The sequence below is a fragment of the Panthera leo genome, chromosome F2 (genome assembly GCF_018350215.1).
Source record: "Panthera leo isolate Ple1 chromosome F2, P.leo_Ple1_pat1.1, whole genome shotgun sequence".
Classification (NCBI taxonomy): Eukaryota; Metazoa; Chordata; class Mammalia; order Carnivora; family Felidae; genus Panthera; species Panthera leo.
In genome coordinates, this window is record NC_056695.1 from 82,130,865 (window position 1) to 82,144,494 (window position 13,630).

A 13,630-nucleotide genomic window follows, 5' to 3' on the forward strand; every position below is an offset into this window, starting at 1 on the left:
GGAAAGCCATGGAGCAGCAGACTGGGCCGCAGAACCCCTACCTTGAGGACTTGTTCTGGCTGGGGACGCAGCCCCTCTGTGATGCGCATGCACACACACACACACACACACACACACACACACACACAGAACAGTGCAGACGATGGCTCAGGACACACAGCCACTCTTTGTGTCCTGCCAGGTGTGTGCAGGTCTCTGCTCTGCAGGGGCCTCCCTCTGTATGTGCGCACGTGGCTGGCTCAAGCTCCATCTCAGGCACCACCCCCTCCCTGAACTCCTGAGCAGAGCCTTCTTTGTTCACAAGGGCTGGAGCCCAGGGAATACAGGGCTGACCCACGTCCTAGAGCTCAAGTCCTGGGGGGAGGAGCAGGCTCCCAGGTGCTCCCAGACCAGCACACAGGAGTCCCACAGCAGAGTGAGCACTCAGAGAAAGGAACACCTCAACTGAGGCCTAAAAGGTGGACAGGCACTGACATGAGGGTCCTGGGCCAGCCCCAGCAGAGCCCTGTGGGATAAACACACAGCCTGCTGGAGAAGGGGTGGGGACAAATGCCATGGAAGACCAGCTAGGTACAGGGACAGAGGTGGGAATTTGTGTGCCTGGCACTGAGAAGACAGCCAATACTGCCTGAACAGAGGGAGGAATTAACATGGCAGGCACATCTGGGGTCAGAAGGAAGCTGGGGGCCACCTGCATGAGGATGGCCAAGGGTGACCCAGGAGAGAGGGGACCTGAGAGGAGGCGGGCCCAAAGCCAGGGAAGGTGTCTGGGTCCTGGGCTAGGCAGTACTGAGGGTTTTCAAGTTGGGTACTCCTGGGTCCACACCCCAGCACTGACTGGCTGGCTGGGGGACTCTGCTGTATTCCTGCTGAGAAGGGGGAGGCCTGAGCTGCTCTCCCCTACCCACCTTTGTGACAGGCCCTCCTTTGTGACACCTTTGCTACTGTCCAGGGAGAAGGTCGGGCCAAGCCCCATCACAAGCTGCGACCTGATGGCTAGGGAGATGAGGGGCCAGGCCTGGCTCAGCTCTCTCTTGGGGTCCCAATCACCACCCTCCCCTTGGATCCATCCAGATGCCTACTCAGCCTGTCCAACTCCAGAACAACCTCATGCCCCAGGGTCCTGGGGCAAACAGGCAGGCCCCGGGAGTTCAGGCCACCCGGGCCTGCATATGACCTCATGTGGAAAGGCTAAGCGGTGGCCACAGCACCAGCTGGGACCACTAACAGGTGCTCTGCCCTGCACCCCCACCACTCGACTGTCCACTGCCTCCGCCCTGCAGCCTACCCAGGTCCAGCTGGCCACCCTGGCCCAGCAGCTTTCCGAGGAACCAGCAGGTGAATGGTGGGTCCTGGGGCCAGCCAGGCGCAGGGAGGCAGTGCCCATGGTGGGAGGGACACAGCTGGCACAGAGCTGCTGGGGGTAGGCCTGGGAAAATAGACTTTATTGGCTCCCAGGGAATGGGAGAGCAGGATCAGAAGTGGACACACTCAGGACCCAGAGACCGGCACTGGGGAGCAAGGTGCCGGGCCTGGCCAGGCCTTGGTTTCCCTGAGGACAGACACGAATGGTGGCCTCACTGCACAGCTGCTCAGAGCCGCCCTGGCAGAGGGGTGAGAATGTGGCCCCCCGGTGCTGGCAGTGCCCTTGGCTCCCGGCACGGTCTGAGGGTGTCATCTCTGGGGCTTCGGGGGCAGCCGGCACCTGCTCCCACACCGTGCTTCACTTCCGGGCCTGTTCGTAGTTGTGGGTAAACCAGGCACAGGTCTCCTTCACAGCTGCAGAGGTGGGCGGGTGACAGGTGGTGGCAGGTGAGGGCCGAGGCTGCGCTGACCTCCACTGGAGGAGATGCGGAGGGTGGAGACCCCAGGACACCGGCAGTCACCCCTTCTGGGTCCTGCCTCCCCGACAAGGGTTTGGACGCCAAATCTACAGGGTGTCTTCAGCTCCAAGCAAGGAAGCCACTGCTTAAGGAGGGGCAGGAGTGACCCAAAGCCAAGAAGGAGGGGCTGGGAGGTCCCGAGGGATGGGGTAGGAGAGCCACGGGAGGGCCGGGGGCTCACCCTGCTTGAAGGGTGTAAACCGGAAGTCGGGCAAGTAGGTCCGAAGCTTGCCGTTACTGGCCGTCTTCTTGAACTGCCCATCTGACTTGCTTGTATCAAACTAGGTGCCCAGTCAAGGCCACAGCACAAGGGGCACCCACCCCACCAGCTTGCCCTTGAACCTGCCTTTCCCAGGGGAGCTTTGGGGACAGAAGAGCGCCCCTCCTCTCCAGCCGCCAGGCGAGAGCCATTCTGCATCCATCAGCCCCACAGCGTCCTGCCCCAGAGCCAAAGGATACAGTGACCTCCCCGCGGAAGTCCATGGCCTCCACCACGGCTTCGGCTGCCTCCTGGATAGAGACCTCCTCCTCCTCGCCCACTGTGGGGAGCGGGGGGGACCAACAGCCAGGTGAGGCCTCCTCCACCCGGCCTTGCAGCTACCCAGCCCCCCGCCATACTCCCATTCCCAGCCCCAGCTGCCCTCGGCACAGACGTGGGTTCTGCCCCGGGGCAGGGGCAGTGGGGCCACAGGGTGCCCACCTGACAGGATGATGGGTTCCACCTCATCGTACTCCCGCAGGACCCAGATGAAGAGCCGAGCCAGGTCCTGGAAGTCAGACAGGGTCAAAGGACACAAGTCACGGCCACCTGGAGCCACAGGCCACCTCTCTCGGGTGGCCCTGTTCGGTGAGGGCACAGCCTGGGCTCCCCGGGGGGGAAGTGTCTCCCTTTGGGCAGCTTAGCCACCCCAGCCTACCTGACAGAGAGAGTCTTATCTTTCACTGAGCTCAGAGCTGCACCCAGCGACTCCCATGGGGCCAGGCACCTATAGGGACCCAGCGAGGACCAGTGGCTGCTGCTCCAGAGGCTCAGCCTGGACCCTCACTCCTTTCTGGGGCTCCCTCACACTATGGCCTTCCCACAGCCAGCATGGCAGGCCAGGGAACGTTCTAGTAGAGAGCATGGCCCAGTCCTGCACAAACCAGTGAGTAGATGAACTGCCTCCGTGGCTTGCCAGTGCCCCACACCGTCAGGGCTGAGCCGCTGCCTGCAGATTCAGGGAGGGGGCAGGTGTCAGAGGGGACTCCACCAGCCACCCCCCAGCCTCCTCCCCCCCCCCCCCCCCCCGACCTCACCAAGCAGGCACTCACTCTTAGCCAGGTGCACCTTGTGGATGAGGCCGGGCAGCACGTGGCCGTCCTCGATGTTGAAGTTGTCGTGGGGCCCGAAGACGTTGGTTGGGATGACGGCGGTAAAAGTGCAGCCGTGCTGCTGGAAGTAGGCCCTGCAGGGTCACAGCGTCTCTTGCGGCGCTCGCCTGCGACCGCTGACCCCACCACACCCGCCCTGGCCTCTGAGGGGGGGGAAGCCGAGGCCCGCAAAGAGAGGGCACGATGCTTGGGAGCTGTGCCAAGGTACCCACTGGGCCCTCCTCCCTTTTCCTGTCCGGCCTCAGCCGGGCCAGCGGGCGGACGACCTGTTCTGCACGTCGATCATCCTCTTGGCGTAGGAGTAGCCAAAATTGCTGTTGTGCGGGGGCCCATTGTGGATCTAGGGGAGCAGAGGCAGGCTTTGCTTTCCTGGCCCCGCCCCCACTGGCCCCGCCCCCCGTTGGCCCCGCCCCTCACCATAGTCTCGTCAATAGGGTAGGTGGTCTTGTCCGGGAAGATGCAGGTAGACAGGCAGGAGACCACCTTGCGCACGCCCACCTCGAAGGCCGAGTGCAGGACGTTGTCGTTGATGTGAATGTTTTTTCTCTGGCGTGGGGGTGAGGGGGGTGGGCAGGGCAGATTCAAGCCCCTCTGAATCTGCTGGCAGGACCCCAGCCCTTACCTGCTCCTCCAGGGACAGAAGCAGGACACACCCTGGCCCCTCCCACGAGGGCAGCACCTGAGCCAGTTTATCCTAACTGCTCCTGGGGACAAGGCTAGACCTCCCAGCGTAGACCTCCCAGCAACCATGCCCCCTCTGGGCCTGTTACATCCTAGGCAGGCAGTCCTTTGACCCCCCCCTCCCCACCCTTGGGGCCGTGGGGTGGGGCCGGCTGGAGGAGAGGACCACATTCCCTAGCTCAGGGCTGGGCCTCACCCTCACAGGCTGCTGAGGGCAGGCCCGATCTAGCCCCCAACAAGGGTGGAGACAAGGGGCCCCTCCACTCCCCTAGCCCAAGGAGACTACCCAACTTTATCAGCCGGTAGCAGTGAAGCTTTGAGCAGCCCCACCCCTCCCCAGACCCCACTTTCCCCAGACCCTGGGATGAGACCGGGCATGAGATGGCCCAGACATTTGGAGGTGGAGAGGCTTCGACCAGGCGGCTTTCTTGGATGACTGGCCTGAGACAAGGAAAGCCCTGGGGGTGGGGCGCCCCGGGGCAGAATCTGATCTGAGCCTCTGCCATCCCTGCGCCATAAAGACCAGATGCCCAGCAATGGTGGGTCCAAGCCTCAGGGGCGCAGCCTGGCAGGAGCAGGGCTGTAGGCAGAACCTTGCTCCCCTCCTGCCCCTTCCACCACATCCCAGGCCCCCAGGTCAGACACCTCAGACCCTGAGCCCAGCTCACACCTCTGTGCCCCAGAATGCATGGTGGGCCTGGTTCAGCGCAGCTGGACCAGAGATCCTGGGAGCAGAAGGGTCTAGAGACCTGGGGGGGCTCAGCGGGTAGAAACCAACCCTATCGAAGTCAAACAGCGAAGGCTGGCTACTCTCACTTCCTCCAACCCACAGTCAACTCCATGGCTTTTCCCGTGGGGCCAAATGCCCCCACCCACCTGTACGCCCATCTGCCTCCAAAGCGAGTGTGGGTCACCGGGGACCCCATGGGGACTTGCCCCCACCAGGCTGTGCCAAGCCCTGACCCTCAGGGACTTCCTGGGGCCGACAAATGAGCATGAAAAGCCAACAAGAAGTTCCCAGTGCTCCACGGGGCCCTCTCACTTACCCAGAAGTCCAAGTTGTATTTGATATTCCGGAACAGGCCCCCCACCATTGCAGCAAGGTGGATGACGTGTGTGGGCCGGACCTTTTCAAACAGGGCTCGGGTCTGTGCAGCATCCCTGGGAGGAGCCGGGGAAGGAACTAGCACCCTGGGGGTGGGGTAACGGGGGCAGGAGTAGACAGGGCTGATGGCAGGAAAGGCTGCCACAAAGGAAAGTGGCCCGTGCAGGCGCTGGCCGGTATGAGGGTGTGGACCTCCAGAAGAGATAGGAGGATGTTTGCCTAGGAACAGAGCTGCACACACCCGAGCCAGGCCAGACACCCGGCAGGGAGGACCCAGACCGGAGGCTACCAGGCTCAGGGACAGGCCTGGCCTGGAGCTCTGGGTCTAGAGAGGGTGTGGGTGAGTGTGCTCCAGGGATGGGTCCACTTACGTGAGGTCAGCATCCTTGGAGGAGACGAACACCCAGTCCTCTCCAGGCAGCCCAGCTCCATCTGCTACCACCTCTTGGATGGCTCTGCCCACCAGCCCAGAGCCACCTGTCACTAGGATTCGCACTGACCCCCCAGGCTCACTCATGTCGGCTGCACCTGTGGGGGCAAATGGTGGGAGGCATATGGAGCCCCACTCCCTGGAGATGTCCCTGCGTGGGGCACTGCCCTTGGTTAGCACTGGGCCCCAGGGCAACTGTCCAAAGGCTAGACCGGGGTTTCCTGGGGCCACTGGGACAGGATGAGACCCGCAGGGGAGGAGAGAGAGCCTGCTGGGGACCACCCGAGTCTCCCCCTCCCCGCCCCATTCCCTAGGAAGCCTTCTGCCTAGAAGCTCACAGGCCATAGACAAGGAAGAGGAGAGCCCGTGTTTGCAGTCCGGTGCCCAGTGGCAGCCAGCTGCTCCAGGAGAGCCTCTGCCAGCCTAGTTCCTCCTAGGCAGGTGGCACTTCCGGCTCAGAACTGGACAAGCCTCGGGGCGCCACCACCCTCAAGAACCCTAGCCTAGGGGCTGGAAATCTGCTCGGACCCCTACAGGACGGCTCCGACCCAGCTGCAGGGCCTGATGGCCGGCATCAACCGGAGGGGATACTGCCGCGACATCGGCTGCTCGCGACCGCGCCTACAGTCCAGCAGCAGGTCGGTGGGGAAACACCACCGCGGCCGGGACTCCTCCCACGCCCCGTTCCTCTCCCAGATCCCCGGGACACCTCCACGCCCTCGGAGTCCCCACACCCCTCAGGGTTCTGCGGCTGTCACGGAACATCGAGAGCCGGAGCCGCAGCTCGCCACGCCGGGTCCCCGCCGGGATCCTCGGCGCCGCCGCGCGGCGTCTCACCTGTGCACGGCCCCACCTGCCCGTCGCCCGAAGAGCGGCTTCCGGCAGCGGATTGAGCGTCCAGCCGCGTGCAGGGGCCAGGTGGAGGGGGCGGAACCGGGAGGGACCCGGCGGGCACTCCCGCGGCACTCTGGGAAATGCAGTCCCGGGGGCGCCCCGGGCGCTGCCGGGAAGTGGAGTCCGGGAACGCGCAGCCGCCTGGGAAATGTAGTTCTCGGTGCTCCGCCTCCCCGAGGCCTCAGGGGGGTACCGGACAGAGAGACCCCGTTTGCTCCGCCGGGGCGGGTGGGTGGTGGGAGAGCCGCGGAGGCCGCGTGTACGCGGAAACTCCGCAGCATCAGAAAGGGGGAGCGGCAGGCGCCCGGCCGCGGTTGCAAGACAGCGACCGGCCGCGGGCCGGCCTCCGGGGCTGAGGCGCGAGCTGCGGGGTCCGAAGGGCAGACCGCGGCCGGCGCGCTGGCCGGCGCCGTCCTTCGAGCGCCGCGGGGACGGGCGGGTCTCGGACCTCCGGGTATCGGGGTGAGAGGTCGCGTGGAGGCCCTCTCGCTAAATGCAGATATTTAACAGCAACCGACCTTGCTAACACACTGGCAAACAGAATGTGCTGTGCCCTCCGACCTTGACAACATATTATTATGAAAATATATTCCATTTAAAAAACATCCATAAATTTGGGGGCGTTTGGGTGGCTCACTGGGTTAGGCTGGCTCAGGTCATGATCTTATGGTTCCCCGGTTGGAGGCCCACCTCCGGCTCTGCGCTGACAGCGGGGAACCTGCTCGGGATACTCGCTCTCTCTCTCTCTCTCTCTCTCTCTGCCCCTCCCCTGCTCCTCTCTCTCTGTCTCTCCCTTGCACGTGCTTTTTTTTTTCTGTCTCTCTCTCAAAATAAATAAACTTTAAAAATAAATAAATTTTATATACCTAGAAGTCAAGAAACTATCAGAAACGGACGAATAGGGGCGCCTGGGTGGCGCAGTCGGTTAAGTGTCCGACTTCAGCCAGGTCACGATCTCGCGGTCCGTGAGTTCGAGCCCCGCGTCAGGCTCTGGGCTGATGGCTCAGAGCCTGGAGCCTGTTTCCGATTCTGTGTCTCTCTCTCTGCCCCTCCCCCGTTCATGCTCTGTCTCTCTCTGTCCCAAAAATAAATAAAAAAACGTTGAAAAAAAATTTAAAAAAAAAAAAAAAAGAAACGGACGAATAATTAGCACTGCTAATGGGGCGCCTGGGTGGCCCAGTCCGTTGAGCTTGGACCCCAGCTCAGGTCACCATCTCCAGGATCGCTCTGCTGTCAGCCTGTCAGTGCAGAGCCGGGAGCCCGGTTCAGATTCTCTGTCTCTCTCTCTGTCCCTCCCCCACTTGCGCTCTCCCAAAAATAAAAAAAAATAAAAAATAAAATAAAACATACCGCACTTCCCACACTGCTGCATAGTCATCCTATATAATTTAGTTTTCTTGTCTGCATTTCACCAGTTACTAAGCCGGATGTTATAATCAAAATTTGTCACATAATTTGTATTCTTTTGACCACAATGCCACATCAGACGGTCTTTCCTAAGTCTTTGTAGTTTTCTGGTTTTGTTTTTTTGTTTTTTAGTTTGCTTCGATTTGGAGAAACTGCTTTGCTGAGGCCTTAGCAGCTGGAATTGACAAGAAAAATCCATAAAGCAGTATTTAGATTCAGAAATGGACCGAGGATTTTTACATATCACACTCCCATACTCTAAGAGGGTTGCATATGGTAATGTATTGATATTGCAGAAAATGCTAGCAAATGCTTTAATTCAGATTTAAAATCGTCCCCCGCTACAGAGTGTCATTTACTATCACAGCAATGCAATATTTCGTAAGCTCTTTCACATTTTCTGATGCTGGAATATTATAAAGAAGACAAAAAATAGCAAATGACATCCAATTTACAATTCTTTAAAAAAAAAAATAATGTTTATTCATCGTTGAGACACAGACAGAGACAGAGTGTGAGCGGCTGGGGGGCAGAGAGAGAAGGAAACGGAATCCGAAGCAGGCTCCAGGCTCTGAGCTGTCAGCACAGAGCCCGATGCAGGGGCTTGAACTCCTGAACGGTGAGATCGTGACCTGAGCTGAAATTGGACGCTCAACTGACTGAGCCTCCCAGGGCACCCCTATTTACAACTCTTCTTGGTAGTATAGTTTCATCTGTAACAATCAGAAAATCATTTCTACTAAAATTACATTTGGGCTTATTTTTGTGAGAATGTTCTCCTTGGTGGTCATGCAAACATTTTTGTTTCTTGTTGTTTCCATTTCACATATTTATGGGAATGTAACTCTTGTGTGTTTCATGTTCTGTTTCTGTCAGTTTAGAAAAACACTTTCTCTAAAAGTAAACAATCCATTTTAAAATTCCGTTTGAAAGTGGAATTATCAACCTTAGCTCTCTTTAGGGTTTGGTCAGCTTTACAAATATCAGAAACAACCAATAACAGTTCATATCAAATCACTGAGGCAGCACGAATTCAAAACTGATCTTTTCTAGGAAAGACAGTCGGTTCTTGTGAGCACCTTTTGTGTGCCTTCTCTCTTAGAGCTTCCACATCTGTTCAACGCCAAACCTAATTCCTTTAGTGTTTAGCCCCAGATCCCGGGATGTGTCTTAGGCAGGGAGAGATTCAAGGTCAAAATCGATCCATATTTCATCAAGGTGTTCTATCTCTGGGCTAAATCAAAAAACACCCTGATTTTGAGTTATTTTAAGGAGTATTAACAGCACGACTGAGGCCACACCTCAAGCACAGATAAAACGATGCTCCATAGATGACACAGTAATACATCTAGTTTTCCAGCCTAAGTTCTGGCTGGTTCACCTTTTTCTATACTAACCATTTTATTTCCATTTTCTTAGGTTTGCCTTCAACAATCTTTTAAATCCGTGCATATGATTCAAGGTTTTTTATTTTTATTTTTAATTTTTTTAACATTTATTTTTGAGAACCAGAGAGAGAGCATGAGTGGGGGAAGAACAGAGAGAAAGGGAGATAGAGAATCTGAAGCAGGCTCCAGGCTCTGAGCTGTCAGCAGAGTCCAACGTGGGGCTCGAACCCGTGAACCCTGAGATCAGGACCTGAGCCGAAGTCAGATGTTTGACTGAGCCCCAGGTGCCCCCAAATTCAAGGTTTAAAAAAAAAAAAAAAAAGCTTTTCACTTAAGTCAAAACCTGAGCCACTTCAAAATGAGTAAAATCAGTGAAATACTTATCAAGTTTTCATTTTCATTTTTGGAAGTTCATCATTATAGATAATACACATTGGTTGTTGGGGTGTCTGGGTGGCTCAGTTGGTTAAGTGTCAGACTCTTGATTTCAGCTCAGGTCATGATCTTACAGTTTGTGAGTTCGAGTCCCGAGTTGGGCTCTATGCTGACAGCATGGAGACTGCTTGGATTCTCTCTCTCCCTCTCTCTCTTCCCCTCCCCTGCTTTCTGTCTCTCTCTCTCTCTCTCTCTCTCTCTCTCAAAAATAAAAAAAAAATTTTTTTTTTGAAGAGCAGGATATCTGTGGGTTGTACAGGGGAAGTTGAATGGTGGAGGCACTTAGGTAAGGAAAAAGGTAAACTAGCGAGTCAGATCTTTCTTGCTTTCCTTCCTGTTCCAATCTGGGATTTTAAGAGTACCCAGAAATTAATGCAGGATTTGCAATAGTGGCTGAGGAATATTTTGCAACATCAATTCATATTTGTCTTAAATCTACATATATGTACGCATAGATGAAACATGCATTTGACTTAAGGAAAGGACTGGGAACAAGCAAAATACGGTTTTAGGGATTGATTTAAAAAATTATTGAGGGCAAGTAGATACCACTGGCACCGATACGGTTGGAGAAAATAAAAGTGAACGAGCCAGAAATGTTGGCCAAAAAAGCAGGAGCATTTTTTGTGCAACATGTCATGTCACAGGGAGACCTGACTTTAACTGTACTGATCATAATGACATTCTCTAGATCAAACACAGTATTTTCTGGATCTGCCCAAAGCTGAAACGTCTTGGAAAACCACATCACATTTGACCTTGTCATCAGCCTTGGACATGTGATAGGAGTGCTGACTATGGGCTTCACATATATTTAATTTAGATACTGGAAGGCTGAAGACCTAAGCAAGACAGCGGAAGGTTCCCAAAGAGCAAATCATGGTCCCAAGTGGCAAACAGAGTTACTTTTTTTTTTTTTTTACCTTTTTTTTATGTTTATTTATTTCTGAGACAGAGCATGAGTGGGGGAGGAGCAGAGACAGAGGGAGACAGAATCGGAAGCAGGCTCCAGGCTCTGAGCTGTCAGCACAGAGCCTGACACGGGGCTTGAACTCGGGAACGGTGAGATCATGGCCGAAGCCGAAGTCAGACGCCCGACCAACTGAGCCACCCAGGCACCCCAATCTTGTCCATGTTTTAAGAGAGCCAGTCCTGTCTCCACTCAGGCATCTGTGAGGCCTTGTCCTCCGGGAAGCTTTCCTTGCCTTGCTGAGGGGGCCCAGGGGCACAGCCCCTTTTCGAACTTCTGATTGTTACAATTCCCTGTGAATCCTCTGCTCCCAGCATCTCACCCCTTGTGAATATCGTCCTTCCTCAACTTCCTTCAGATTTTCTTTTGCTTCCAAAACCTTGCTCTGGCTGGGCTATTATGATAGTCATCACAACCCAGACGTGGGCTTAGGGTCCACCTTGCAATGCAGGGAGGGGGCAGCTGCCAGCCGCTAAGCAGAGGGTGGGTCTCTGAGGCAGCGTGACTGGTCCCCTTCCATGGCGTTTCTCATCTGCCACTAAGTTCTCATGGCAACGAGGGCTCTGCAGCCAGACTCCAGCATCAGAGAGCTAGTCTGGTGGGGGGGGGGGGGCGGGCAACAGGAATTAACTCCCGCAGGAGCCTGGTGAGCAGAGGCGGGTGGCCCTCCCACAGTGCTAACCCCCCAGGCATCCTCACAGTGTCCTTCCTGGGAGCCGGGCCTGTACGAGAAGCCATGCAACCCCAGCGAGGTTTTGGATGGAATTGAGATTAAGCATATGCTGTTTCTTGGGCGCCTGTGCTGGGTGAAGGTGGCATTTCTGGAGGCCTCAGCCAGGACAGCCCCCACTGCCCCTGCAGATCCAGGAAAGGCTCTACTCCCAGCCAGCCTCCCTCTCCTCTGCGGGGAGCCCAGGGTCCCACTGACCAGCCCTGCTTCACGGGTCCCCCAGGCCTGTGCTGAAGGTTGGGAGAGGTCTGGCTCTGCTCTGACCCCTTAGCTTCAACATCATCCTATTTCTAAGTCTCTTTGAATTCTTTTGAAGTCATCTCTACCCCCAACGTGGAGCTAGAACTCATGACCCTGAGATCGAGAGCCACATGCTCTATAGACCAAGCCGGCCAGCCAGGCGCTCCCTAAATCTTTTTGTTTGTTTGTTTGTTTGTTTGTTTGTTTTTAAGTTTATTTATTTTGAGAGGGAGGGAGAGAGTTTCAAGCAGGCTCCTTGCTGTCAGCACAGCGCCCAGTGTAGGGGTTGAACCCACGAACTGTGAGATCATGACCTGAGCCGAAATGAGGAGTCAGATGCTGAACTGACTGAGCCACACAGGCGCCCCCCCCCCCCCCCCCCCCGCCAAGTCTCAAATAGGGATGGGGGGGTTCTGTGCAGTCCTCCTTCGCTGGCCAGCTGACAACCTGCATCGCGTGATTACATTGTGTGTAACCTCCTATGTATCATGAGGCCATCACTTCAAAGTTTACTCACACACCTCCACTCACTGTGGCTGCAACACTCATTTCTTTTCTTTCTTTTTTTTTTTTTTTTGAGAGAGAGAGAGAGAGTGCGTGGGGGGAGGGCAAAGGGAGAGAGAGAATTCCATGCGAGCTCCGTGCTCAGCGCAGACCAGGATGTGGGGCTTGATCTCATGACCACAAGGTCGTCACCTGAGCTGAAATCAAGAGTTGGAAGCCCAACCGACTGAGCCCCCCCAGGCGCCCGTCGTGTCTTTTCAATACAATTACTCTCCAGACACTTTTCTCCGACAGGACAGTGTGTACAAGGGCGGGGTGTTTAACTCACTTTATGGGGAAACTGGCTCACCATATGGAAAAGACTCAGATTCCAACATCTCATCATATTCAGAAATAAATTCCAGATGGCTGGAAGACCTAAGCATGGAAAGTAAAAGCGTTAAACCTCCCTGAGAAAAGGGGCACCCAGCCAGCTCAGTCAGTGGAGCCAGCGACTCTTGACCTTGGGTTGTAAGTTCGAGCCCCACGTGTGTGTAGAGAGTACTTCAAAATCTTAAAACAAAAACAAAAACAAAAACCCTCTCTGAGAGGAACGGACAGTGAACATCACAAAGGAAAAGAGACCCCAGGGCACCAGGGTTAGTGAAGGGCACACAGAACTGTGGGAAAATAAAGGCAATACGTTTGCAGTACACGTAGCAGGCACATGATTTGTATCTACCCTAAAAAGCTCCTAGTCGCAAGGAAAGAGACAAGCTCAGCGGAAAAGCGGGCCAAGGTCATTTTAGTCCGTTAACAAGAGGCTCAAATGGCTAATAAGCACGAGGGATTGGCCTGACTAGCAAATCAGTCGGTTCACTGAAGCAGCTGGAGGGGTGAGACCTGGGGGGAGGAGTGCAGGGGAGCATTGGGAGGATGGAGATGTTCTGTCTGGATCGTGGAGGTCACGTAGGAGGATACATTTGGCAGAGCTATTTATCACATGTATTCATTAAAAACAAATGCATCTGCTGCTAAGTTAGGTCTCACTGAATTTGAGAACAAAAACCAGGATGCTGCTTTTCACCCCTTAGATCGGCCAATTTCAGGCCAGATAAGGGTTGGTGAAGCTGCAGGGAACGGAGTCTCCCACTGCGATAGACGGAGCGAAAGTTAGGACAGCCACTGAAAAGCCAACGTGGCAACACGCTAACACTAAAATCTGCACATTTGGATCCCGTTTCTAGACCTGTCGCCTAGAGAAATCCTTGCTCAGACACGGAAATACCGTACGCGGATGTGCTCTCTTCCATCACTCGCAACAGAGAAGAGTAGAAAACACACGGAACGTTCATCAATAAGGAGGGGTGGGGAGCAGTGTAGACACACGGCGGAATGCGGTGGGAGTGGGTGGACCAGACCCACTGTGTGTGTTAACATGAGGTGATTTTAAAACAATGCCGAGTAAAAGCAGCCAACTGCACAATGACTGGCACGCCTGTTCCGTGAGTGCTCAAAACGCACGCACATAGCGATACCAACAACTGTGCTCCTGCCGCGCCTGCCCACACTTTCAAGCGGCTCCCGGGACCGGCAGGAGATATGCTCCTGGC

The 13,630-nt window shown here is 55.5% G+C and overlaps 2 protein-coding genes across 5 annotated transcripts; one reads left to right on the forward strand and one right to left on the reverse strand.

The window, feature by feature from the left end:
* Positions 1–196: 196 nt before the first annotated feature.
* LOC122211016 (collagen alpha-3(IX) chain-like) lies at positions 197–6,995 on the forward strand. Of its 3 annotated transcripts, XR_006198423.1 has the most exons (5): positions 197–1,338; positions 2,169–2,452; positions 2,624–2,730; positions 3,201–3,458; positions 5,785–6,311. XR_006198423.1 is itself a non-coding variant. In XM_042924070.1 (2 exons), the coding sequence occupies exon 2, from the start codon at positions 6,035–6,037 to the stop codon at positions 6,869–6,871; it is 837 nt and encodes a 278-aa protein (XP_042780004.1). In that variant the 5' UTR covers positions 3,322–3,458; positions 5,785–6,034; the 3' UTR covers positions 6,872–6,995. The 3 variants fall into 3 exon arrangements, 2 of the variants coding, with proteins under 2 accessions (XP_042780004.1, XP_042780005.1); XM_042924070.1 differs by lacking the exons at positions 197–1,338; positions 2,169–2,452; positions 2,624–2,730 and having other exon boundaries at positions 3,322–3,458; positions 5,785–6,995; XM_042924071.1 differs by lacking the exons at positions 197–1,338; positions 2,169–2,452; positions 2,624–2,730; positions 3,201–3,458 and adding an exon at positions 4,383–4,474 and having other exon boundaries at positions 5,785–6,995.
* GFUS (GDP-L-fucose synthase) lies at positions 1,399–6,388 on the reverse strand. Of its 2 annotated transcripts, none has more exons than XM_042924068.1 (11): positions 6,308–6,388; positions 5,412–5,568; positions 4,982–5,096; positions 3,672–3,800; positions 3,521–3,594; positions 3,195–3,328; positions 3,027–3,091; positions 2,584–2,650; positions 2,343–2,422; positions 2,065–2,164; positions 1,399–1,779 (listed from the first exon to the last, which is right to left on the reverse strand). In XM_042924068.1, the coding sequence occupies exons 2-11, from the start codon at positions 5,555–5,557 to the stop codon at positions 1,724–1,726; spliced, it is 966 nt and encodes a 321-aa protein (XP_042780002.1). In that variant the 5' UTR covers positions 5,558–5,568; positions 6,308–6,388; the 3' UTR covers positions 1,399–1,723. The 2 variants fall into 2 exon arrangements, with proteins under 2 accessions (XP_042780002.1, XP_042780003.1); XM_042924069.1 differs by lacking the exon at positions 6,308–6,388 and adding an exon at positions 6,180–6,201.
* Positions 6,996–13,630: the final 6,635 nt, after the last annotated feature.